At 42.1% G+C, this 25,602-nt stretch overlaps 1 protein-coding gene across 1 annotated transcript in view; it reads left to right on the top strand.

Annotated features, from left to right (window-relative positions):
• Positions 1-1,730: 1,730 nt before the first annotated feature.
• SLC27A2 (solute carrier family 27 member 2) overlaps positions 1,731-25,602 on the top strand; it is a 53,088-nt gene continuing 29,216 nt past the window's right edge. The window contains exons 1-3 of the mRNA XM_069596542.1: positions 1,731-2,841; positions 16,818-17,027; positions 23,652-23,810. Coding sequence (XP_069452643.1) covers positions 2,364-2,841; positions 16,818-17,027; positions 23,652-23,810 — 847 coding nt within the window. The 5' untranslated portion in view covers positions 1,731-2,363. The remainder of the gene's footprint in view (positions 2,842-16,817; positions 17,028-23,651; positions 23,811-25,602) is intronic.

Genomic DNA, 25,602 nt, shown 5'->3' with positions numbered 1-25,602 from the left:
AGAGCTTTCTTTCTTCTTTCTCTTTCCCTCTTATCTTTCTGTCTTTCTAATGAGGACTTTTAAGGAAAAGTTTCTTACATTTCTGTTTGGAGTCGGCACGGGAAACAGGTCACTCTAAGGGGTTGGCAGCCATCTTTGCACCATGAGGGAAGAGCTTGTCTGAGAAAGGAGTTGATGGAGCAGAGAAATGGAGAAAGGGAAACTTGGTCCAGATCTCAGTACTTTTAAGCTACAGAGGAAGGCTTACCTGAAGCCCTGCCCTGGACCCTGAGTTTTAAATTCCCATGTCTGCTTAAGCCCTGCCCTGGACCCTGAGTTTTAAATTCCCATGTCTGCTTAAGCCAGTTTGGGTCTTGTTCTCTTTCATTTGCCACTGAAAAACTATGGATGCACAAGGCTAAAGTGATCCTCAGAGTAAGAGAGGAGAAAGTGGGCATTTGGGGCAATCAAGCACTCTGAAGAAGGAGTGACTGTTTAAGGACAAGACAAGAGAGGTCGGTCAAGGAGGCTATGCTGAAGTGACTGGTCATGAAGGGACCAGCTGGCACTGGGCTGGAAAAGGAGGGCTGGATCTAGCTTTAACATGAAAAGAAGAGGTGCACACCTGAATGGTTTCTGTCCTGGCTTCTACTTTAACACTACAACCTTCCCCTCAGGGATAACCAAGTCCACAGGATCCTTCCCCCTCTTACTCCCAAGGGAAATGATGCAACCAGTCATTAGACAGTAGCTGGTTTAGCCATGGAAAAGAGAAAGGGTTGTTGCAGCAGGTTCAGGGATTTAAAAAGGAGGATTAAAAAGAAATGAGGGAAGGGGAGTTTGTGATAGGAGGTGGGGGGAGAAAACTGCTAAAGAAAGAAGAAACCCAGAGAATAAGAGAACAGCATAACACATTGCTCTTAATAAAGCAATGGGCCCAGGACCAAACAGATATACCAATTCCCAAATCTGAAGCATCACTTACCAGCTGTCTTACTTCACCTCTCTAAGTGTCCCTTTCCTGTCTATAAATGAGCTTGAAAATTCCACCTTTAGTTGACCATGAGGCTCCAAAAATATCATATAAGGAAGCCCCTAGCAGAGAGGAGTGAGCATTCATTTCTCCTGGTTGTCGCATAGAATATAATGAATGAACAGCAGGAAGACAGGCAAGGAAGAGAGGAAAATGCTGCTTTACTTAAATTCTGACCCTCCTCTATAGCAAGGAGCCAGGGTTCACTCAGTACAGAAGCAGCACTTGAGGAAGTGAAAAGAAAGGATGACACTCAAAGAGATGGCTTCTGAAAAATGCCGACGTTTGCTTCCTTTTCTCTGCGTGGTGCTTGTTTCTCACGGAACCACTTAGTAAACCGAACTGAATCGGACTGACAATACTTGAGAATTTTCAATATACGGTGGGGGGGGGGGGGGGGCACTTAAAGAACAACGTATCATAACAAATCAAAACTTCCCCGAAGCTTGATTTCATGTGGCAAAGTGTGGCGCCACTTCCAGCCTAATCTGGGCTAGCTGGGGCCTGCAGGACGTCTCGGATTAGAACGCCCGGGCCTCACGCACTGCCCCCCAGGCTGGGATGAGCTGGAGGCGGCAATCTTGAAGGCGCTTTTGTTCACCCCTGAATTCTTTATCACTAGAGCCTGCCTGGCAATTAGCTCGGGGTTTGGCGGGGTCCGCCGGGGGTGGGGGTGGGGCTGAGGTTGCAGGGGGCGGGGGGTGGGGGGCGCGTGGCGGAAAGCAAATGTGAGAAACAGAAAGAGACCAGGCGGAAAGCCCCGGAGACCAGGTAGGAGAGATGGGATTCTGATTTGGCAGTGGCACCTGCTACCCGCTACTAGGAAATCATAGGATTGCTCTCGTATTTATAAGACACTTTATTGGTAATAACCATCAGTCATCTCTAAAAGGTGCACTAGCGCTCCGCCTGTATTATCCCCTCTAATCTTCTCAGCGTCTTCTAAGGCGTCTTACTGTCACCATTTTTGTAAGGTCACACCGTCGGGGAGCCCAGCTTTGCCCCCAGGCCGCCACGCTCGCGCGGGGAGGTGGCCGAGGCCTCAGGGAGCCGCGGAGCCGCCCTCCCAGCCAGCGGAGGACCGCCGGGGCGGGGCATACGCGCAGCTGCACCCTCACGACGGGGCAGGCTCAGCCGGCCTGTCACACCCAACAGCCAGCACCCCGGCTCCTTCTGCCAGAGATCCCGCAGCGGTGCGCGGGCGGCCCAAAAGCTCCACTGTCGCCCCCTCCTCGCTGTGCAAACCCGCACCGCCCGCAGCCCGGAGGAAGTCCATTCCGCCGCCGCCGCCGCCCTGCACGCCCGAAGTGCGCCCACCGCCCTGGAGGGGGTAGGGGGCTCCGCCGCCGTCATGCTGCCAGTCGCCTACGCGGTTCTGGCGGGGTTGTTGATGCTCCCGCTGCTGGTGAACCTCTGCTGCCCTTACTTCTTCCAGGACTTGCGCTACTTCCTGCGGGTGGCCGGCGTGGCCCAGCGGGCGCGCAGCAATGGAAAGCGCCGGCCGGTGCGCACCATTCTCTACGCCTTTCTGGAGAAGGTGCAGCAGACTCCACACAAGCCTTTCGTGCTCTTCCGCGACGAGACGCTCACCTACGCGCAGGTGGACCGACGCAGCAACCAAGTGGCTCGGGCGCTGCGCGACCACCTCGGCCTGCGGCAGGGAGACTGCGTGGCAATTTTCATGGGCAATGAACCAGCTTACATATGCCTGTGGCTGGGACTGATCAAGCTGGGCTGCGCCATGGCGTGCCTCAACTACAACATCCGCGGAAAGTCCCTGTTGCACTGCTTTCAGTGCTCTGGGGCGAAGGTTCTACTGGTCTCACCAGGTGAGCCTGGGGACCACCTCACCCTGGCACTGAGCTCCTTCTCTTCTTGGCAGCCTGGCATAGGGGTTGCGGGGAACGAGGGTTCAGATCGCAACTAGAGATGTAGAGAGAGGGGATGGCAACTCTTCCTCCAAACGCTAATTAATGGTCATTAGAACCTTCCGTTGTAGAAGCTGATCAAGCCAGATACTATGTGAATCACCGTACCGTACATATAGTGTTGCTGGTAATACTTACAACAGATAGGGTTGACTTTGTAGATGAGACCAGTCAGGCCAGAGAGGTGAAGCTTTATGTCCCAGATCACAGAATTGGGAGGAGGAGATTAACTAGATCTGTCTACCTCCAGAATTCAAGTTCCTAGCTGGTGCTGACAATATCTGCATTAAAATGCAGAGGGTCTAGAGTGTGAAGTCCAGAGGATCCAGAGAGACTGCTCCCTCTGCTCCTTGATTGACTGTATAATCCTGGGAAAGTCACTTTCCCTCTCCATATCTTGGTTTCCTCCTCTGTAATGGTCTTCAAGGCTGCTTCCAGCTCTCAAATTCTGTTAGCCTCCCTGGATTCTCACTGCAGAAAGAGAGAATCCACCTGATCCCCAAGAAGACTTTGATCCCCTGCTGCAAGCCCTAGTGAGCACTCATTATGTTTATAGCGACAGTGACCTTTGGTTCTGTAGTTGCCTTCTGCAACTTTTCAACAAGACTTAAAATGGTAACTTCATGCTCCAGTGGTGACCAGGTCAGGAAGAATCCAAGAATCTGTTACCCAAAGGACTGACTGGGTTTCCTATCCCAGGAAGCTTGTCCCTACACTTGAATAAGGACCAGGATTGCTTTTCACTCTCTCAGTAAGAGGAGGCCTAAACAGGTGTGGGCTAAAAGATGTGGAGAAATAGGGAGCCAGGAAGTCTCACCTTTCTGGAATGTCTTTCTTTCTGTGCCAAGCTCTATACTGGATGCTTTTATTACCCTGAGAATTAATGTATCGTTACCCCCTGTCACACAGCTGAAGAAACTGAGGCTTAAAATTCCAGGCTAGGTCTGTCTAGTTTCAGAGCTCATCACTCTCCTTATACCATGCTACCTTTCTCTTCACAAATGAAAAGTGTTAGAGCTGGAACAGACTAAGCATCCATCTTTTCTCCGCCTTCATTTCATAGTTGAGGACTCTGAAGTATGCTAAGGAGTTTGCCTAGTTACAGTAAGTCAACATGTCTATTCATTTTGGGAAGCCAGGAAACTACACACCTGTTCCATCAGACATAAAATAAATAATCCAAAAAGAAATGAAGGCTTTGTATAAAAGCTGAAAAGCAAAGAGGTAATTTTAAAGGCATAATCTGAGGTCTTTCCACGTGACATAGTGGTAAAGAATCCGCCTGCCAATGCTGGAGAGGCAAGAGATTCAGGTTCAACTCCTGAGTCGGGAAGATACCCTGGAGAAGAGCATGGCTACCCCACTCCAGTATTCTTGTCTAGAGAACCCCATGGACAGAGGAGCCTGGTGGGCTACAGTCTATGGGGTCACAAGGAGTTGAACACAACTGAGTGCCTGAGCACGTGTGTGTGCACACACACACACACACATATTATTTGAAAGGGATAGCCTTTTGAAGAAAATTCCCAACAATTTCTAGTTGCCTGGGAAGAGAGACAACTTCACTATTTAGTAACTGGAAGACTCTCTTAAACCTATTTACCAGTTGATTCAGAGGAAAGTTATTAACACAGTGATCTGGGTACCACTTCAGGAGTCATTTAAGTAATTTTACCTGCATATTATCCCAGGTCCCCTAGTGAGGGAGTCCAGGCCTGGGAGTTTTGTTGACAAAGAAGCTTCGATTTAAATGACTACACTGGAGTTTGGTTCTGTAATCAAATCAGAAATACAACCAGATATCTCCCTTTATGCCCAGGCAACAGTCTTCTGTCACTGAGTATTATGTGGTCAGCATACATAGATAGTGTAATGAAATTCCAACATTCAGATCAAATTTGAATGACTTTCCAGGGGACCTACAGCACTCTGACAGTAAACTGACCTTTGAGAGAGGCCACACATTTGAAAACCATTCTGTTTTTCCAAATCACTGAGAGACCATTACACCACATGCAGAATTGCACTCTGATCCAAAACAGTTACTGTCATGGGGGTAACAGAGTCCAAAGTTGCATGCTGATTAGTAAATGTGCCCATGTGCAAATGTGTTGAATGGACTGATTCTTCAAATTCTTTAAAGTTGGAAAGAATTTTAGAGATATCCTAAGATTAACAAGTGTGTTATATAACAAGTGTGTTGTTTATATAACTCTTAACAAGTGTGTTATACTGCAGTAAAAAGTTTAGAAGAGTCACTTTAATGAGTGGAAGAATCACCTGGGGAGCTCATTTTAAAAAACAATTTCCTGAGCCTCATCCCCAAAAAACATTGATTCAGCAGGACTGTGGGGGAGGCAGGAAAGTATATTTTTATAGCTAGCCCCATCCCACTCCTAGATGATTTGGAAGCAGATCATCTAAGGAATAGGCTTTGAGTCTGGTAATTCCCACTTTGTTTAATAGTTGTTTGTTTAAAGTTGAATGAACGAAGGCCCAGAGGAGTGATATCAATTGCCCAGGGTCAGAGAGAGCTGGAGACAGAACCTAATTATTTTTGTCTCACTTCTAGGATGTTTTTTTATATTCTATTATGCCATCTAAACATGGGACATAAAGATAAGAAGTTTTACAAATGTTGGAGGGGTGACAATTCAACAGGGTTTGATTCTTCACTTCAAATTTCAACCTCAGAGCACATGGGTTTCTTGAGTTTCAACTGTGTCAAATTCTGGAGTGTATGCAAAGGACTGGCACAGTGGTGTTTATGATGAAGATTGATCCCCTTATCATGAATTTGGGGGACTCTTCACAAAGTTTAACAGGGCTCAATCCTGTCAGGCATTTCAGTGCCCAATTTTTTTCATCAGAACTTACTATACTTAGAGAAAGCCAAAGACTCACAACACCTCCCCGCATCAATCAGAAACACCCATCTCTCGGAGAACAGGATTTTCTCTGTGTGGTGCATTTCAGAATCCTTATCCATAGAAGGCTCTAATGTAAGTAATCACATGGTAAAATTACCTTCAGCTATTGGAACCTCCGTCAGTGTTGTAGTTGATAGAAACCAATTTGTTGGGCCAGTATTTTTTTCATGCAGTTTCCCAAAACAGGTAAGACAGAGAGCCATATTTAATTTCATACAACATAGAATATTTTTTTTAAAAAAAGAGTCCCCCAAATAGTGAATTTGCTTGTTTCCATTTATGCTAACATTAAGATTGTTACTAACCTAGCTCTTCTCCTGGAAGGATAACTCCTTCATTAGCTCACTGGCCAGGTCTACCTTGCATGGCTCAACCAATGATGCGCAACACCCCCAGTGTTGATACTCCTCTTGTATAAGGGTTTAGTAACAAAGATGGGCTTCCCAGGTGGCGCTAGTGGTAAGGAGCCCACCTGCCAATGCAGGTAGACATAAGAGATCTAGGTTTGATTCCTGAGTTGGAAAGATCCCTTGGAGAAGGACACAGAAACCCACTCCAGTATTGTCTGAAGAATCCCTTGGACAGAAGAGCCTGGCAGGCTGCAGTCTATCGGGGCACACAGAGTTAGAGATGACTGAAGCGATTTAGCACCAAGCAACAATTAAAGATACTTTGTGTTTCAAGATTGAGATCCAGAGAGGTTATAAAATGTTCCCAATTATCTTTGACCTGGTCTTTCAGGGTTGTAAAATATAAAATTTGACCTCCAATGTGATAAGATAAAATGTTCCCAATAGCTTTCAAAAGTATTGCATCACTGAAAGTTCTAAAAGAGGAGAACATTCTAAAACTAGTGTCAGGACCAAAGAGAACTCTTGTCAAATAAACTTTTGAGGTTAGATGCAGAAAAGCAGATGGTATAACAATTTGATATCATATCAAAAAAACATTTCCCACAAGGTACAAGCTAGTTGCCCTGGTGGGAGGCAGAGAGAGAAAGCTAAATTAGTTTAAGGATCTTACAGTCCAGTTGAAGAACTAAGTCACATGTGATTGGAATGACGAGGAGAATGTGATAAGTATACTGGGAGGGCTTCAGAATGCTCTAGAGGAAAAAGAAGAGATGAATGTTTCTTAGGGGCATTGATAACAGCTGCTGCTGCTGCTAAGTTGCTTCAGTCATGACTGACTCTGTGTGACCCCATGAATAGCAGCCCCATCAGGCTCCTCTGCCCAAAGGGACTCTCCAGGCAAGAATACTGGAGTGGGTTGCCACTTCCTTCTCCGTGACAACAGAGCTAGGCAAGTGCAATTGGGGAGCAGGAATTCTAGGCAGGAGGAGCCCAGAGGCATTTTTCCTCAGGTCTCCAACTCACTCCAGTATTCTTGCCTGGAGAATCCCATGGACAGAGGAGCCTGGCAGGCTTCAGACCACAGGGTCACAAGAATAAGACATGATTTAGTGACTAAACCACCACCAGCACAATGAGTTGCTTTATTAAAGAGTTTTACTATGTAAGGACTATAGCAGGCTGGACTTAAATGTTAGTCATTTTTAAACTGTTTACTGAGGAAACTACTGTAGAGAAAATAGGACTCAGAAAACCCAAGGAATGGCCAACAGTGGTGGCCTCACACTCATGCAAGGAGATAATTTTCTAGTGCAAACTTCAGTCAAGAATCAGGGCATAGATATAGCCTGTCTCCATGCCTCTTCTGGGCTGCTCAAGGAGTAACTTAGGTGTGTTGCAACTTAGGTGTGTTGCTTCAATGTACTTTGTCTCAACAGCTTACAGTTCTCTCATATATCTTTGAATAATGCCTTAGTAATACCTAGCACATAGTCGTCACTCAGTAAATATTTGCGGCATTAATCAGTTCAGTTCAGTCACTCAGTCGTGTCCAACTCTTTGTGACCAGATGGACTGCAGCGCGCCAGGCCTCCTTGTCCATCACCAACTCCCAGAGTTTACTCAAACTCATGTCCATTGAGTCTGTAATGCCATCCAACCGTCTCATCCTCTGTTGTCCACTTCTCCTCCTGCCTTCTGTCTTGCCCAGCATCAGGGGCTTTTCCAATGAGTCAGTTCTTCGTATCAGGTGGCCAGAATATTGGAGTTTCAGCTTCAGCATCAGTCCTTCCAGTGAACACCCTGGACTGATCTTCTTTAGGATGGACTGGTTGGGTTTCCTTGTAGTCCAAGCGACTCTCAAGAGTCTTCTTCAATACCACAGTTCAAAAGCATCAATTCTTCAGCATTCAGCTTTCTTTATAGTCTAGCTCTTACTTCCATACATGACTATTGGAAAAACCATAGCTTTGACTAGACAGACCTTTGTTGGTGGCATTAATAAGTTCCATTTTTTAAAAAAAAGTTCCATTATTTTGGTTAGTTGTAACAAGCTTTCTTCTTTGAAGTTTAAGAACTATTGGGATGGTCATGAGGGCATGAAAAAAAAATGATATTAAAAAGTCAAATATATCCTGATCTGAGAAAATCCATTTAGACCCAATCTGCCCCAGGCCCATCCTCTCCCTACCACAGACTTTAAAAAAAAATTTTTAATATAAATTTATTTATTTTAATTGGAGGCTAATTACTTCACAATATTATATTGGTTTTGCCATACATTGACATGAATCCGCCACAGGTTTTTTTAAACTTTTTATTTTATATTGGGATATAGCCAGTGGGCTGCCATCTATGGGGTCACACAGAGTCGGACACGACTGAAGTGACTTAGCAGCAGCACCAAGCAATGTTGTGATAGTTTCAGGTGAACAGCAAAGGGATTCAGCCATACATGTACATGCATCCATTCTCCCCTAAACCCCCCTCCCATCCAGGCTGCCACATAACATTGAGCGGAGTTCCCTGTGCTAGTAAGTCCTTGTTGGTTATACATTTTAAATACAGCAGTGTGTTCATGCCCATCCCAGACTCAAACTATCCCTTCTCTCCATCCTTCCCCTCCACCTGGCAACCATAAGTTCATTTTCTAAGTCTGTGAGTCTGTTTCTGCTCTATAAGTAAGTTCATTTGTATCATCTTTTTAGATTCCACATATGAGGGATGTCACAATATTTCTCCTCTGACTTACTTCACTCAGTATGATGCTCTCTAGGTCCATCTATGTGGCTGCAAATTGCATCATTTTGTTCTTTTTTATATCACAGACTTATTTTGCCTCCCAGTTTTCTTCTGGCAGAGGGCTACAGGAGAGACTCTCTCTCCAGGACTCACTGCCAGAGAGGGAGCTGGTGATGGGCACAGAATGGGCTGCTGGGGAGAGTCTGTGCCCAGGATGGAACAGCACAGAAACCCATACAACAAATGAGGAAGGTATTCAAGAGCTAGGATCCCAGACAAGTAGCCCAAGGTCTGAAGACAGCTCGCTTAAAGACGTTCTGTGAAATTTTTCTTCTTGACCTGCTCATAACTAAAGCTTGCAAGGGAGGACAATTGTACATCTCCATTCAAAGACAAACCAGCACATTGCTGGCATGTATGAGAATGTTTATCAGTTTATTTTCTGTAGCAATAGAACAGAGTGAAGGGGTAAAGACAAAATAAATTCTAAATCTGCAGTGAATGCTATTGAATTAGGAAGAAGGATAGAGTTCAAATTATACTGCATACTGAATGTAAGCAGTCAGTGTTTGAAAAAGACCTCCCACAGCCTCTGAGAAACCGGGAAGTACACAGGTGGTAGATAGGTGACTTGTTTGCTTATGGATATCAAATGATTATATAGGGCCTGGTATGATCTGGTAATCTCTGACAAGGAATTACCTTTGATTCTAGGGCTAGTTAGAAAGCAAGATACTTTGACCAAGAACTTTAACTGAGAGAAGTGAAAAATAATGTTAAGAAATTATGTAACTATATAAATATGAGATGAGTGTGTATCTCCCTGCTAAAAATTTCTTTACTCTTGAGGGACTTAGCCTTGATTAAATGTCTTTCTGACCTCAGGGTGATTTGCATTGTGGAGGGAAGGTGAGGGTATGCGAAAAGTGAAAGTGTCAGTCATTCAGTTGTGTCTCTTTGAGAACTCATGGGCTGTAGCCCCATAGGCTGTAGCCTGTCAGGCTCCTCTGTCTTTGGGACTTTCCAGGCAAGAATACCAGAGTGGGTTGCCATGCCCTTCTCCAGGGGATCTTCCTGACCTAGGGATTAAACCCAGGTCTCCTGCATTACAAAAAGATTCTTTACCGTCTGAGCCACCAAGCAAGCCCTGGGGGAGGTTATGTTTGGAGGGTGTTCTATGACATTGTGTTGATGTACAGACCATATGCTAGATTATTCATTACTATAATTCCAAACTGCCAATAACAGAAATGAGAAATCACAGTTACAAACTGTATTTTTTAAACATTGAGATCTCCATGATCTCTGTTAGAACCAGTTTGTTTCAGTTGCCTTTCTGACTGAAGGAAAGTCTTCAGTCCTGATTTGGTCATCTGCCAATCAGTTCACATCATCCTGAAATTCTGATCAAAACCATTTCTTTTCACTGCCTTCTTTTCAAATCTTACTTCATTGATAAACATTTCTGGGGTGCTTTATGTAACTAACTTGGTTAGTTACTTGCTGCATGAGGCAATCTAATAGCAAAACAAGCTACTAGATTGAATGCTTTTCCTATTTAAAAGCAGTGGGTTTAGCCAGTAGCATTTTGCCACTTTGGTGATGAAGATTGATTCAGCTCACTACCCACGCTGTCTCGCTGCTTTCAAGGAATGGGCCTGTGTCCTCAGAAATTTATCTTCTGACCTTCTTTAAAAAAAAAGTAAATGGGAGAGGAAACTTCATATGCTAACCTGATTTTTTTCTTTTCTATAAAATGGATCTTAAGGAGTACAGATTTTATAATCAGTTGATTTTCCATCATCCAAATGTGTACTGCTTTCTCTGAGATTCTATAAGTGAAAGTGAAAGTGTTAGTCACTCAATTGTGTCTGACTCTTGTCTCCTACATTACAAGCAGATTCTTTATCATCTGAGCCACCAAGGGGGCTCTCTGGGGTTCTACACCCATCCATGATTTCAGCTCAGGCTAATGAAGAAAGGACAGATCTACTGTACACCCTTCAGGTGCAGGCAACTTTCTGTGAATACTATTTCTCATACCCATGCTTTTCGTAAAACTTGAGGTTATTCTCTTCATCAGAAAGACAAATAAGAGATAATCCATATTACTATTGAAAGGCAGATCCGAATGCTTTCACGAGCACTGAGCATGTCAGGTAGACAGTGTCTTCCAAAATTTCAAGGTCCTTTACCGAAACTTGAACTTGAATCACTAGTACTAGAAAGTGGTAATCCTTGAAGCCCAATATAATTCTTTTCATTTTGTATGTAATGATCCATATAGAGACTCACTGAGCTTCTGTCCTCATTTGTAGAAACAAGGTTACCATCATCTCTAACACAGGATTGTTGGGAAAATTATGTGAGGTGATGTATGTAAAGCTACTATACAAACTGTCCTCCACAAAAGAAATTTGTAAATTTTTAATCAGTAAGAATGAAAGGTGTGGTGGATGCTGTGATGCGCTGCCCAATTCCCCACTCCAGGACTGAGGTACACCTTCCTCTGCTGCTGGAGGCATTGGCAACTGCCAGCTGTCAGCCGAGGACCATTCCAGGACTTGCCGTTGGTTGAAGAAAGCCGCTTTGCCCAAGGTCAAGCACTACCGCCCCAATCTGCATCCAGTGACTGGTTGGTGGGCAGGCACAGAGGTAGAACCCACTTTGTTTCACTTGGGACAGCCTGAAGGGCCATCCCGGGCCCAGAGTCCCCGTAGGATCAATTGAGGGAGGCCACTGCACGGCTGGCATCGAAGCACAATCTCTTTCTCCATCCAGTCTACCTCCATTGTAGCCCCGCAGGCATCATTCCCAAGAGGACCCCTATACAAAGGTCTCAGAATTCCAGGGAGCTCAATCTGTGTCAAGTAGAATTATTTGATCTTATGTGTCCTTGTTGATTGCCACATCTATCTTAAGTGGGTTTCCCTGGTGACTCAGATGGTAAAGAATCTGCCTGCAATGCAGGAGACTCAGGTTTGATCCCTGGGTTGGGAAGATTCCCTGGAGAAGGGAATGGCTACCCACTCCAGTGTGCTTGCTTGGGAAATTCCATAGCCAGAGGAGCCTGGTGGGCTACAGTCCATGGGCACAGAAAGACACAACAATATGGGCACATGGACACAACTGAACAACTGACACTTTCACTTTTCACTTAGTCTTCAGTAAGCAGATTTATAGTAATAATTACCCAAAAAATTCCTGTGTGAAGCAGAAAACATGGGGGCCAGTCCTATTTATAACAGATTTAAGAAAAGACATTAAATATTAAATATACAGTTAATGAGTTACATTCACATCCAGAATTTCCCTTCCAATCTCAGTTTATATATGTATGTATAGATGTATTTATATAAATATTGCATCTTTAGTTTAAAGGGGAAATGTCTGCTACCATAGGACATATGTTGTTCAGTCTTTAAGTTGTTTCTGACTCTTTGGCACCCCATGGACTGCAGTACACCAGGCTTCCCTGTCCTTCACTATCTCCCTGAGTTTGTTCAAACTCATGCCCATTGAATCTGTGATGCCATCCAACCATCTCATCCTCTGACTCCCCCTTCTCCTCCTGCCCCCAGTCTTTTCCAGCATCAGGTACTTATCAGGTAGGTAAAGTAAAGGTCAGTATAGGACATGTGAGGTATGCCTTGATATGATTGGGAGCCACTGGAACCTCAAGTCAATATCCAAACGTAAATTCTACACCAACAGCCTAGAGGTCAGATAAAGAAACTGTGCTGGGCAGGGGCAATGGCCTTCCCTTCAGATAAGATGACCTCTGTGAAAGGTCAGGGATTATAAACCAAAAGCAGGCAGAGGGCCAAGTGGAAACATGAGGGAACGGAAGCCCCAGTTATCCAAATTACTTGAACTGTGATCAAGTATGATACCTGCTTAATTGCATTTCCTTTTACCTTTATTATTCTGTTGTTGTTGTTCAGTCACTAAGTTGTTACATGGACTGAAGCATACCAGGCCGCCCCGACCCTCACTATCTCCTGGAGTTTGTCCAAGTTCATGTCCATTGAATCAGGTGATGCTATCCAACCATCTCACCCTCTGCTGCCCTCTTCTCCTTTTGCCTTCAATCTTTTCCAGCATCAGGGTCTTTTCCAATGAGTTGGCTGTTTACTTTATTATTACTATTATTATTTTATATAATAATTATAAATTATATAAGAAACTACTAATTTTGGATATATCACTAATGCCTGCATACATCTACTTTCAAAAAATTACAGAAAAAATTAAAGTCCCTTTTGACTTATAATTTTTCTCTCATCAAGACTTATCAAATCTTGTCTGTTCTACCTCCCAAACATCTCTTAAATGCATCTACTTCTCTCTAGGCTCTGTGGCTACCTTAATGCAAAGTTTGATCTACCAAATGGCCTCCCCACCTCTGGTCCTTGCCTTCTCCAACCCATGTACCTGATGTAAGCCAGAGACCTGGTCCCCACCTACATCCAGTTTCTTCTTCCAACATTTTTCCCTCTCATTCTACATTGCAGTCAGCTTTAGCCTCTTTGAGCTGCTCTGGCAACCTGCTGTTTGCCTCTGGGCTTCCCTGGTGGCTCAGACAGTAAGGAATCTGTCTGCAGCACAGGAGACCCAGTTTCACTTCCTGGGTCAGAAAGATCCTCTGGAGAAGGGAATGACTATCCACTCCAGTATTCTTGCCTGGGGAATCCCATGACAGAGGAGGCTGACAGGCTATAGTCCATTGGGGTCACAAAGAGTCAGACTCGACCGAGTGACTAATGCTCACTTGTTTGCCTGTGGGTCTTTACATAAGCTGTCTCTTGGCTACAAACAGGCTCAGTCCATCTCAGTGGGGCTTCATCTTGCCAACTCCTACTCACCCTTCAGGTCTCTGTTGAGATAACACTTCCTCTGGGTTGTTTTCATGCCCCTCCTCCATGCTTCCAAAACACCACCTATGACACCTTATTTTAATGGATTATTTCTTGATTCCTCCCCCTTAGACCTGGGCTCTGTGAAAACAGTATCTGCCGTACACACTGTTGCTTCCAGTGCTGAGAACCGTGCACACAGGAAACACACTTTAAATAGATGTCAAATAACTGTTGGGAGAGAGAGAGGAGAGGAATAAGAAATAATCCAGGTAATTTATGAACACACTATTTAACTAAATAGGCTCAGTCTCGGGTAGAAGAGAAGGAGGGAGAGAGATTTCGTAATTCTTTAAGTAGCAATAGTAGTTATGTTTTGTTTTTAATTTACTTTCGTGTCCTTCACTTGGATGTAAGACATACCTCTATCACAAAAATGATTTAATTTTGCATTTGACTGGAGATTTATCAACTCACAGTATTGCAATATCTAAATCCTTGAACGTCAACAGCTTTCGCTTATTCCTCTGTCTCTTCCCCAGTGAGTAATACAATATTTTGTGTAGATTCTTTCAGCCGTAAACACTTGTTAAGCACTTATGGCAGGGCCAAGATGCTCAAGTTATAATCCCTTCACCTCAAAGTTTTCACTGCCAAATAGAGGAGAAAAAGAAGTGAAGTGTGTCACACTGCACACTAAACAACTGCTAACCGTATAATGCAAACTCCTGTGGGAGGACCACAGAGTTAAAGGCAATGAGACTGTTTTAAAAGATGAACAGAAGTTTTTCCAGTGACCAGGGGCTGGGGGCAGGAGGGCGTTCCAAGCAGATGAAACCACCTGGACAAAGGTGGTAAGATGTGAGAATTATAGCTCCATTCACTTCAGATAAATCAGTGTGGTTAGAGGAAAGGGGACAAGGGTAGTTAAGAAGATGACATCAGAAAAATTGGGGCGAGTGATGTAGGCTGAGAAGAACCTTAGAACCATCCGCTGCATTAGAAAGATTCCATCACAAGGGATAAGCAACCACTGAAGGATTTTAAACAAGGCAGGAACAAGAAGTCGGGCAGTGGCGTCACGGATACTGGAAGCAGGGAGAGGTTAGAGGCAAGATCGGTCAGGAAGCTGTTGTGACAGTTTTGGTAGGAAATAATGAGAATCTGAACCACGGCACTGGCAAGGGACCTTAGCAAGCCAGTTACTGTTTTTACAACAGTAATATTTCTGATGATCTTCTCGAAATACTGAAGAACTAAAGAGCAACCATTCAAAATGAAAGAGGGGAAGAGAGCATCAAAAGGAATAAGCTGATCTGATGGAGGTTAAAAAAGAACTGAGACAAATAGTACATTAAGGAATGATAGCCAGTAGACACTCCAGGAGAAAACTGTTCAAGAAAGGAAAGATGATTATAGTGTGTTACTTGGCTCTACAGTCATATTTGAAATAATTACATTGTCATAATCTTGTCAATCCTGATCATTTGTTCTAGAATCTAGAGTCAACACATAGACAAAGCTAGAAAGACAGAATTATAGTCTCAGAATAGATTAAAAATACCATTAACCCTGACAACATAAAGTGAAAATAATATCTGTTGGGGGTGAACAAGGGGGGAATGGGGGTGGGTTTCAAAAATGGTGAGTCACGAGGTAGCAGGAAAAGTATGTGATTTGGTGATGAAGAACTGACTGCTAGAAGAAACAGCTAAAAAAAAAAAAACCCCTAAAAGTCCCTGCCTCCAGGCAGCAGGTTTATTTGTGAGATAAGGGCGTACTGACTAGTATTATAAACTCTTTTGTATGATTTCATTTATATTTATCAGGTGCATGACTGCTTTGGTTAAAAAACTTTTTAACTTTTTAAATTCATCTATCCAGATGCTATCTCATGTCTTGATGGAGACATCATACATAAATATCTGAAAAACAAAGCTTGAAATATGAATCAGATATAGCCTCCCTAAGGTAATTCCCTGGGATATTGAGTCACCTTCCTATTAAGAATAAGCCTATTCACTTCAGTTATCACAATTCAAGACAAAGAAGCTTAAGGAGCATCTCATCTTATGATTTAAAATTTAAAATAAAATTTTAAATGGTATAAAAATTCAAGTAACAAGCCAGAAATGTGGTTTACACATTACATCAATGCCTTTAAAATGTTTTACCTTGACCCCTATGAAAACTACATTTGTGTGTAGCTCAGCACTCACACACTCACACACCTGAAACTCAAAAAAACAAAACAAATAAAAAAAACAAACAAAAAAAAAACCTTACCGCTTCCTATGTATGATATACTTTCTATTTTATTTTTTAGAATAATCATCACTTTAAATTATTTTAACAATCCACTGCTGTATTGTGACTCAGAGTTTGAAAAACATGCTAATCAGTCCTTTTTTTCTTAGGTCGGATAATGTGCTTATGAAATTTGGAGCTTATGTCTCAGATCAGCTGAACCTTCCTAGTAGAACTACTTGTTGCTGATATTTTAAAAATGTGTTACATAAAGTTAGCGTCTCTTATCCTTTTAGTAGCATGGTTCCCTTCTTTTCATTTCTCTTTTTCCTTAAAATTTTCTTTTTTAAAAATCTCTGGTCCTGTGGGGCATACATTGGGAATAACTAAATTCATTTCTGAAGTGTTTTGAGATATATATATATATATCAGATATGCATATAAGTCATACACATATAATCTTGGTTTTTACCCTTATGTGGCTTGTTGGCACTTACCATGTAATGTATAGATTTCAATCATCTGTCGCTTTTTAAACCATCAAAACCCAGCCTTCCCATAAATATTGGGATCTTGTGATATTTTCAGATGTGGTAAATTCCATGTTAAAAATACATAACTATAAACATTACTGTGTCTACATGCTTTAACAACACTTAGTGGAAACAAAATCAGTACAAAATGTATTGCACTAATAGAGCTTAAATGAACTAATTTAGTTTGTTTGGATTTTTTTCTCTTATTAAATTAAGAACTACAAGCCGCTGTTGAAGAGGTGCTGCCAAGCTTGAAGAAAGATGATGTGGCTGTCTATTATGTGAGCAGAACTTCTAACACAGATGGGGTCAACTCTTTCTTAGACAAAGTGGATGAAGTGTCAAGTGAACCTGTCCCAGAATCCTGGAGGTCGGAAGTTACCTTTTCCACTCCTGCCTTATATATTTATACTTCTGGAACCACAGGTAAAAAATAGAGGATTCTCAAAGCAATGGACCTATCCTGAAAGAGTTAAATGTTGGGTTAGATTTTTAAATGCTCTCTTTCTTTGGCAAAGCTTATCAGATAACTAATACTTCAGGGGATTTAGCTCATTGCCTGTGGGAAGTATGATCTTGTTCCATAGCATATGAAAACATTTGGGTTTCTCTAAGGTATGCATACTTCCCCCAGTTGGTGTATAGAACAGGTAGAGAGATTAACCAAGAACTACAAAAATAATTAGGGTGATGATAAGATTTGGCACTGAATAGGTTGTTAGGATTTTTTTCAAAATGATTGTTGCTTTTTGATTAAGATTTGGCACTGAACAGGTTTTGGAATTTTTTTAATGATCGCTACATTTTGATTATACTCTGTCCAGCATCCATATATAATGTATAACCAATTATAAGTGAACCACCAAGAAGACTGTAGAACAATAATGGGGTTATATTTGTACGAACATTTTGATCACTATCTTTCCATGCAACAATGACTTGAAGCTGTTTGGTTCTGTGGGTGTAGAATGGCTCTTAGCTCAGGGCCTAAAATGGTATATTTCATCAAATCTAGGATGTCTTACACCTTTGGTGTAAGCTGTACTATTGTTTTACATAAGCCGCTAAGAGAAAACACTGCCAACTGTCATATTACTGAAACACTGCTGTGTGGAACAGGCGACATTAAAGGTAGATAGATGTATTAGGTGCTCTTCTAGGAGCTCTGTGGTGTTCATACATTTCTCCCACCGCTCTTAAGACAGGTACTACTCTTATTCCTGTTTTACAGATTCAGAAACTGATGCCTAGAGAGTTTAAGAACTTCCCATGATAGGAAGTAGAAGTGTCAGGCTTCACTTTGCTAGGCTGACTCCACAGCTCACACAACTGACCTCTCTGCCAGAATACCTCCTAGTTCATCCATCTGATAGCTATTTGGTGTCTGCCTACTCAAGGTCAGGGAAAATGTTACCAAAATGTAATCATATGAAGACTGAGAGATACATTTAAGAAAGGATAGGAAGCTACCCCCAGCATCCTAATTATTCTTAATAATATTGGGAAGTTGAATATGTGAGTCATTCGGATAAAATTTTAATTCAAGCAGATAATTATAGCATGCATTCTCCTTGTAAAATAATCAAACATTAGAGATAAGGGTTACTTTGAGCCTTATGAGGAGGGGTATCTTGGGATGACCTATTAAAGCTAATCTTGAGAGCATAATAGCTATCGTTCTTTTGTTTGTCAACAGTTCTATTTCACCATGTCAGCAGAATGGTAGGATGACATGGTTTAACCAGATGCTTCCACTACATCCAGAACTACCTCAATATATGGAACTTATACCCTCATTTCTCAATAGAATAGTAAAACTAAACTGTAAACTTTGATTTGGGAAGTAACTGAGGTAAAACAAGCCCTTAACTAGTGACTGGAAGTTCTAGTCTTAATACTAAATAGATAAGCACAGAACTTGTTCACAACTGCAGGTTTTGCCATGAAGTATAAAACCCATCTTAGGTGAAAAAGAGATTAAGCACTCTTTCATCCAATCCCATAATTCAGAATTTAGATTTAATTGGAATATAATTGGCTTGATGTTTATTTTACCTTTCTTCTTATCTCTGAATAAAATATCTGCCAAGGTACTAGTATTCAATTCAGTTCAGTCGCTCAGTCATGTCCAACTCTTTGCGACCCCATGAATCGCAGCACACCAGGCCTCCCTGTCCATCACCAACTCCTGGAGTTCACCCAAACTTATGTCCATCGAGTCGGTGATACCATTCAGCCATCTCATCCTCTGTTGTCCCCTTCTCCTCCTGCCCCCAATCCCTCCCAGCATTAGAGTCTTTTCCAATGAGTCAACTCTTTGCATGAGGTAGCCAGGGTATTGGAGTTGCAGCTTTAGCATCAGTCCTTCCAATGAACACCCAGGACTGATCTCCTTTAGGATGGACTGCTTGGATCTCCTTGCAGTCCAAGGGACTCTCAAGAGTCTTCTCCAACACCACAGTTCAAAAGCATCAATTCTTCGGCGCTCAGCCTCCTTCACAGTCCAACTCTCACATCCATACATGACCACAGGAAAAACCATAGCCTTGACTAGATGGACTTTTGTTGGCAAAGTAATGTCTCTGCTTTTTAATATGCTATCTAGGTTGGTGATAACTTTCCTTCCAAGGAGTAAGCGTCTTTTAATTTCATGGCTGTAATCACCATCTGCAGTGATTTTGGAGCCCCCAAAAATAAAGTCTGACACTGTTTCCACTGTTTGCCCATCTATTTCCCATGAAGTGATGGGACCAGATGCCATGATCTTCGTTTTCTGAATGTTGAGCTTTAAGCCAACTTTTTCACTCTCCTCTTCCACTTTCATCAAGTGGCTTTTTAGTTCCTCTTCACTTTCTGCCATCAGGGTGGTGTCACCTGCATATCTGAGGTTATTGATATTTCTCCTGGCAATCTTGATTCCAGCTTGTGCTTCTTCCAGCCCAGCGTTTCTCATGATGTACTCTGTGTATAAGTTAAATAAGCAGGGTGACAATATACAGCCTTGATATACTCCTTTTCCTATTTGGAACAGTCTGTTGTTCCGTGTCCAGTTCTAACTGTTGCTTCCTGACCTGCATACAGGTTTCTCAAGAGGCAGGTCAGGTGTTCTGGTATTCCCATCTCTTTCATAATCTTCCACAGTTTATTGTGATAACTCCAGAAAGAATGAAGGGATGGAGCCAAAGCAAAAACAACACCCAGTTGTGGATATGACTGGTGGTAGAAGCAAGATCCAATGCTGTAAAGAGCAATATTGCATAGGAACCTGGAACGTTAGGTCCATGAATCAAGGCAAATTGGAAGTGGTCAAACAGGAGATGGCAAGAGTAAACGTCAACATTCTAGGAATCAGCAAACTAAAATGGACTAGAATGCGTGAATTTAACTCAGATGACCATTATATCTACTATTGTGGGCAGGAATCCCTCAGAAGAAATGGAGTAGCCATCATGGTCAACAAAAGAATCTGAAATGCAGTACTTGGATGCAATCTCAAAAACGACAGAATGATCTCTGTTCGTTTCCAAGGCAGACCATTCAGTATCACAGTAATCCAAGTCTATGCCCCAGCCAGTAACGCTGAAGAAGCAGAAGTTGAATGGTTCTATGAAGACCTACAAGAACTTCTAGAACTAACACCCAAAAAAATAAGTCCTTTTCATTATAGTGGACTGGAATGCAAAAGTAGAAAGTCAAGAAATACCTGGAGTAACAGGCAAATTTGGCCTTGGAATGCGGAATGAAGCAGGGCAAAGGCTAACAGAGTTTTGCCAAGAGAACGCACTGGTCATAGCAAACACTCTCTTCCAACAACACAAGAGAAGACTCTACTCATGGACATCACCAGATGGTCAACACCGAAATCAGATTGATTATATTCTTTGCAGGCAAAGTTGGAGAAGCTCTATACAGTCAGCAAAAATAAGACTGGGAGCTGGCTGTGGCTCAGATCATGAACTCCTTATTGCCAAATTCAGACTGAAATTGAAGAAAGTAGGGAAAACCACTAGACCATTCAGGTATGACCTAAATCAAATCCCTTATGATTATATACTGGAAGTTACTAGTATAAACATTAATAAAAAGAATTCCTTTAGAGAACAACATGTTTTCCCTGTGCCTCAAAGGCAGTCATTAGCACAAAATTATATAATAGTTACCAAATATTATTTCTTCACTAATACAAAAGTTTATATCAGGAAGTTTTCTGAAAGTGCTTAACACCACAAAAGATGTGTGTTTCTGTTTTAAAAAATATAATTCTGAGTTTTTACTATCTGGATAATTTTTTTTCAAGGTGAATACAATTGATTTGTTGATTCTTTCTTCTGTTTCTCATTATTAGTATAGAATGGAGCATTAATACTCATGACATCAAAGACCATCAACTGTGAACTGTGTTTACAATGATGGTAGTTTGCCAGTCATACTGCTTTGCCTTCTAACAAATTGCTTTTATTTAGGCAATACCATCAAATATTGAGGCATCTTAATCTAAACAGAATTGCCTTTCTCTTCACAAAGCCAATTGACCCACTCTGGTTTTAAACTCTAGACTCATCCGCTGTGCAATGACTTCATGGCCTCCCCAACTAAACTGACTCCCATGGGCAACAATATAAGCATACTCTTTCAATTGAGTCTTATAAAAAAATCTACATAAATTATAGTTCAATTCAGTTCAGTTCAGTCGGTCAGTCGTGTCTGACTCTTTGCGACCCCATGAATTGCAGCACACCAGGCCTCCCTGTCCATCACCATCTCCCAGAGCTCACTCAGACTCACGTCCATCGAGACCGTGATGCCATCCAGCCATCTCATCCTGGGTCGGCCCCTTCTCCTCCTGCCCCCAATCTCTCCCAGCATCAGAGTCTTTTCCAATGAGTCAACTCTTCGCATGAGGTGGCCAAAGTACTGGAGCTTCAGCTTTAGCATCATTCCTTCCAAAGAAATCCCAGGGTTGATCTCCTTCAGAATGGACTGGTTGGATCTCCTTGCAGTCCAAGGGACCCTCAAGGGTCTTCTCCAACACCACAGTTCAAAAGCATCAATTATTCGGTGCTCAGCCTTCTTCACAGTCCAACTCTCACATCCATACATGACTACTGGAAAAACCATAGCCTTGACTAGACGGACCTTATTCGGCAAAGTAATGTCTCTGCTTTTGAATATACTATCTAGGTTGGTCATAACTTTTCTTACAAGGAGTAAGCGTCTTTTAATTTCATGGCTGCAGTCACCATCTGCAGTGATTTTGGAGCCCCCAAAAATAAAGTCTGACACTTTTCTACTGTTTGCCCATCTATTTCCCATGAAATGATGGGACCAGATGCCATAATCTTCGTTTTCTGAATGTTGAGCTTTAAGCCAACTTTTTCACTCTCCTCTTTCACTTTCATCAAGAGGCATTTTAGCTCCTCTTCACTTTCTGCCATAAGGGTGGTGTAATCTGCATATCTGAGGTTATTGATATTTCTGCGGGCAATCTTGATTCCAGCTTGTGTTTCTTCCAGTCCAGCATTTCTCATGATGTACTCTGCATAGAAGTTAAATGAGCAGGGTGACAATATACAGCCTTGACGTACTCCTTTTCCTATTTGGAACCAGTCTGTTTTCCATGTCCAGTTCTAACTGTTGCTTCCTGACCTGCATACAGATTTCTCAAGAGCCAGGTCAGGTGGTCTAGTATTCCCATCTCTTTCAGAATTTTCCAAATACAAATGTAATTAGTGTACTAAAAATATACTGAGATACCATTTTTTCACCTTTCAGATTGGCAAAAATTTCAACATTTGAAAGGACGTTTTTGAAGGGCTATGAGGAAACAGGTGCACTCCTGTATTACTGATGGGGGAGTCAATGGGGACAGCCCTAATAACTGGCAAAGTGGCAGTGTCTATCAAAATTACAAGGTCTGATACCTTTTGGCCCAGCAGTCTCACATCGACAAATTTATCTTACAGATGGAGCATCATTCACAGTGTGAAGTGCCGTGTGGACCAGGTTTTTCCACATGTGGACCAGCGTCATTTGAAATTGCAAAATAGTGTAAATAAACTATAAAACACACACACAAAGGAGTAAATGCAGAGAAAATAAGTGGATGAAAAAATAAGGGAAATTTCTACATACAAATATGGACAGAACTTAAAAATACTTTGTTAGTGAAGAGGGGAAGTGCAGAATAGTATGCTTTTTTTTTTAATTGGGGGAAAGGGCAAGAACATGGAAGCAAATGAGCCTATATTTACATAAAAAACTCTAAAAGAGTATGTGAGAAATTCTTAGAAGTGGCTATGAAGGAAAGAGATAGGATGGATGGGCTATGAAATCTCTCTGATTCTCAGTCTTCTCATCTGTGAACCAGAGAACATAATTCTACTTATATCATTCATTATGAGCATTGAGTGAAAACTTGGCAATACAGTTGACCCTTGAACAATACGAGGGTCCACACAGCAGAAGATCTACACATAACTCATAGAAGGCCCTCCATATAGGTTCTTCCGCATCTGCGATTTTTCATCCATGGATTCAACCAACCATGGGTGTGTTCACCACTGAAAAAATCCTCATATAGTGACCCCAGACAGTTCAAACCCCTGTCCTCCAAGGATGCTTAGCAAGATGGTAGACCCAAATCAGAAATTCAATAGACAGTCACTCGTTTTTCCTCATCTTACCACTCTAATAACCAGCTAACTCAGGGGTCAGCAAACCATAGCCTGAGGGTAACGAACACCACACCACCACAAGTTCTGTAAATAAAGTTCCATGTCCACAGGGCCAAGTTCATTACTTTTTGTGTTTAGCTGCTTTCAGCTATAATAGCAGAGTTGAGTAGTTGCAATAGGGACTTATGGCCCTGCAAAACCTAAAATGTTTACCATCTGGTCCTTTACAGAAAAAACTGTGAACTTCTGGTCTCACCAAATGCAGTCTTCTAATCACTAGATGATGAATCTTCCTAAGACACATCTCTCTCCCAGATCATGTGTCTGTGAATGACCATTCTTGATTCACACATGCTTCTCTTGTACCTTTATGCAGGTCTCCCGAAAGCTGCAAAGATCAATCATCGACGCATTTGGTACGGAATTGGCCTTGCTCTTGCCTCCGAGGTTACAGGGGATGATGTAATCTATACCCCCCTACCCTTGTACCACAGTGCTGCGCTTCTGATTGGCTTACATGGATGTATGGTGACTGGTAAGCTTTTCTTCTCAACAAGGTATTGAAGCCCAGTACACATTCAATGTGCTCATTCAGTTCAGTCGCTCAGTTGTATCCGACTCTTTGCGACCCCATGAATCGCAGCACGCCAGGCTTCCCTGTCCATCACCATCTCCCAGAGTTCACTCAAACTCACATCCATTGAGTCGGTGATGCCATCCAGCCATAAGGAAAAGTAATACAAAATTTTCTATTTTCCTGTGTGCTAGGAATAGTGTTTAATTCCATGTTAATACTGAGTTTGTTTGGCTTACACATAGCAAACATTTAAAAGAATTTATAGTGAATGTCATGATGGTCCATTGGTTAGGACTCCACATTTTCATTGCTGAGGGCCTGGGTTCAATTCCTGATCAGGAAACAAAGATCCGACCAGCCCCAAGGCCAAATAAATAAATAAAAAGAATTTCCATTTTCTCATGCCTGCATGTCTTTTAATATAATGCTGTAATTGTTCAGCATATCAGAGAGCAAGCTTCTTTTAAATCTTTTAGGTCTTTATACAGGTTAAGATACTTGATCCTTCGATTCCACAAATAATTCTCTTATGTCGTTTCTACCTTCAGAAATCTGCATGTTGATCTCCATTAGCACCTGGTTTAAACTTCTCATTCAGTTGGCCCATTCTACTTCATTCTTCCCTCTTCCCACAGGCTCTCAGCTCTGGTCAGAATACTTAGATTTCCCCATCTCTTCTCTTTCCTTCTGAAACTTTACATTTAAATTAGATTTGCCATTCTTACTACTGTCAACAGGATTTCTGCACCTTGTGTACATAAAGTCTCAGCCCAATATCCACCTCTTCAGGAGACTACCTCTAACTTGCCAACTAAAGTAAAAAACTTAACTGTTTCTCCCATGTGACATATTAAGTAATTACATATGTATATACAGTAACATATGCACATATTAATTCATATACAAATACACATGACTGCCCAAACCTCTGCTCCTTTTCCTCATCAGCTTACTGATCGGCTATAAAACACTTAATCCAGCATCAATACCAGCCTCCAAATCAGCAAGGAATGCCTGGGTCTGATCATACTGTTCGGCCCTTCTAAAACAGAATGACTCTGAAGTCCTCCTGGGGATAAATCAATCAGTCATACATCTATTTAAGCATAATAGATAAATGCTAAGAAGTAAAATGTAGTATTTTTTTAAAATTTCTCTTAAAACACTTGATTTTGCATGTTTAGGAGTAGAAATAAACTAATAACATGAAAAATACCTGTGATATTTTTATTCCACTTTTCTACATTCCATGCTTATGTTAGGTTGAATATGATAGGTACATTGTTTTGACCTATCATATTAGTTTTCTATTTCCACTGTAACAAATGACCATGAACTTTGTGGTTTAAAACAACACAGGTTGGTTCTCTCCCTTTTTTGAAAGTCAGAAGTCCAAAAGTCAAGATGTTAGAGAGGCTACATTCCTTCTGGAAGCTTGTAGGGAAGAGTCCATTTCCTTGCCTTTCCTAGCTCCTGGAGGCTGCTCACATTCTTTGGCTTGTGGCCCCTTTTTTCATCTTCAAAGCATTTCACTCGCGTCTTTTGTTTTTGTCATGCTTTGTCCTACAACCCTTGACCTTCTTGACTTCTTATCACACCCTTGTGATTACATTGGTCTCTCCCAATCAGTTCGGTTCAGTTCAGTAGCTCAGTAGTGTCCAAATCTTTGCGACCCCATGGACTGCAGCACACCAGGCCTCCTTGTCCATCACCAACTATGAGAGTTTACTCAAACTCATGTCCATTGAGT

This window comes from Ovis canadensis, chromosome 7, assembly GCF_042477335.2.
Source record: "Ovis canadensis isolate MfBH-ARS-UI-01 breed Bighorn chromosome 7, ARS-UI_OviCan_v2, whole genome shotgun sequence".
NCBI classification, from domain to species: domain Eukaryota; kingdom Metazoa; phylum Chordata; class Mammalia; order Artiodactyla; family Bovidae; genus Ovis; species Ovis canadensis.
Note: the sequence above shows the minus strand (reverse complement) of the source record. Positions and strands in the feature narration are given on the sequence as shown.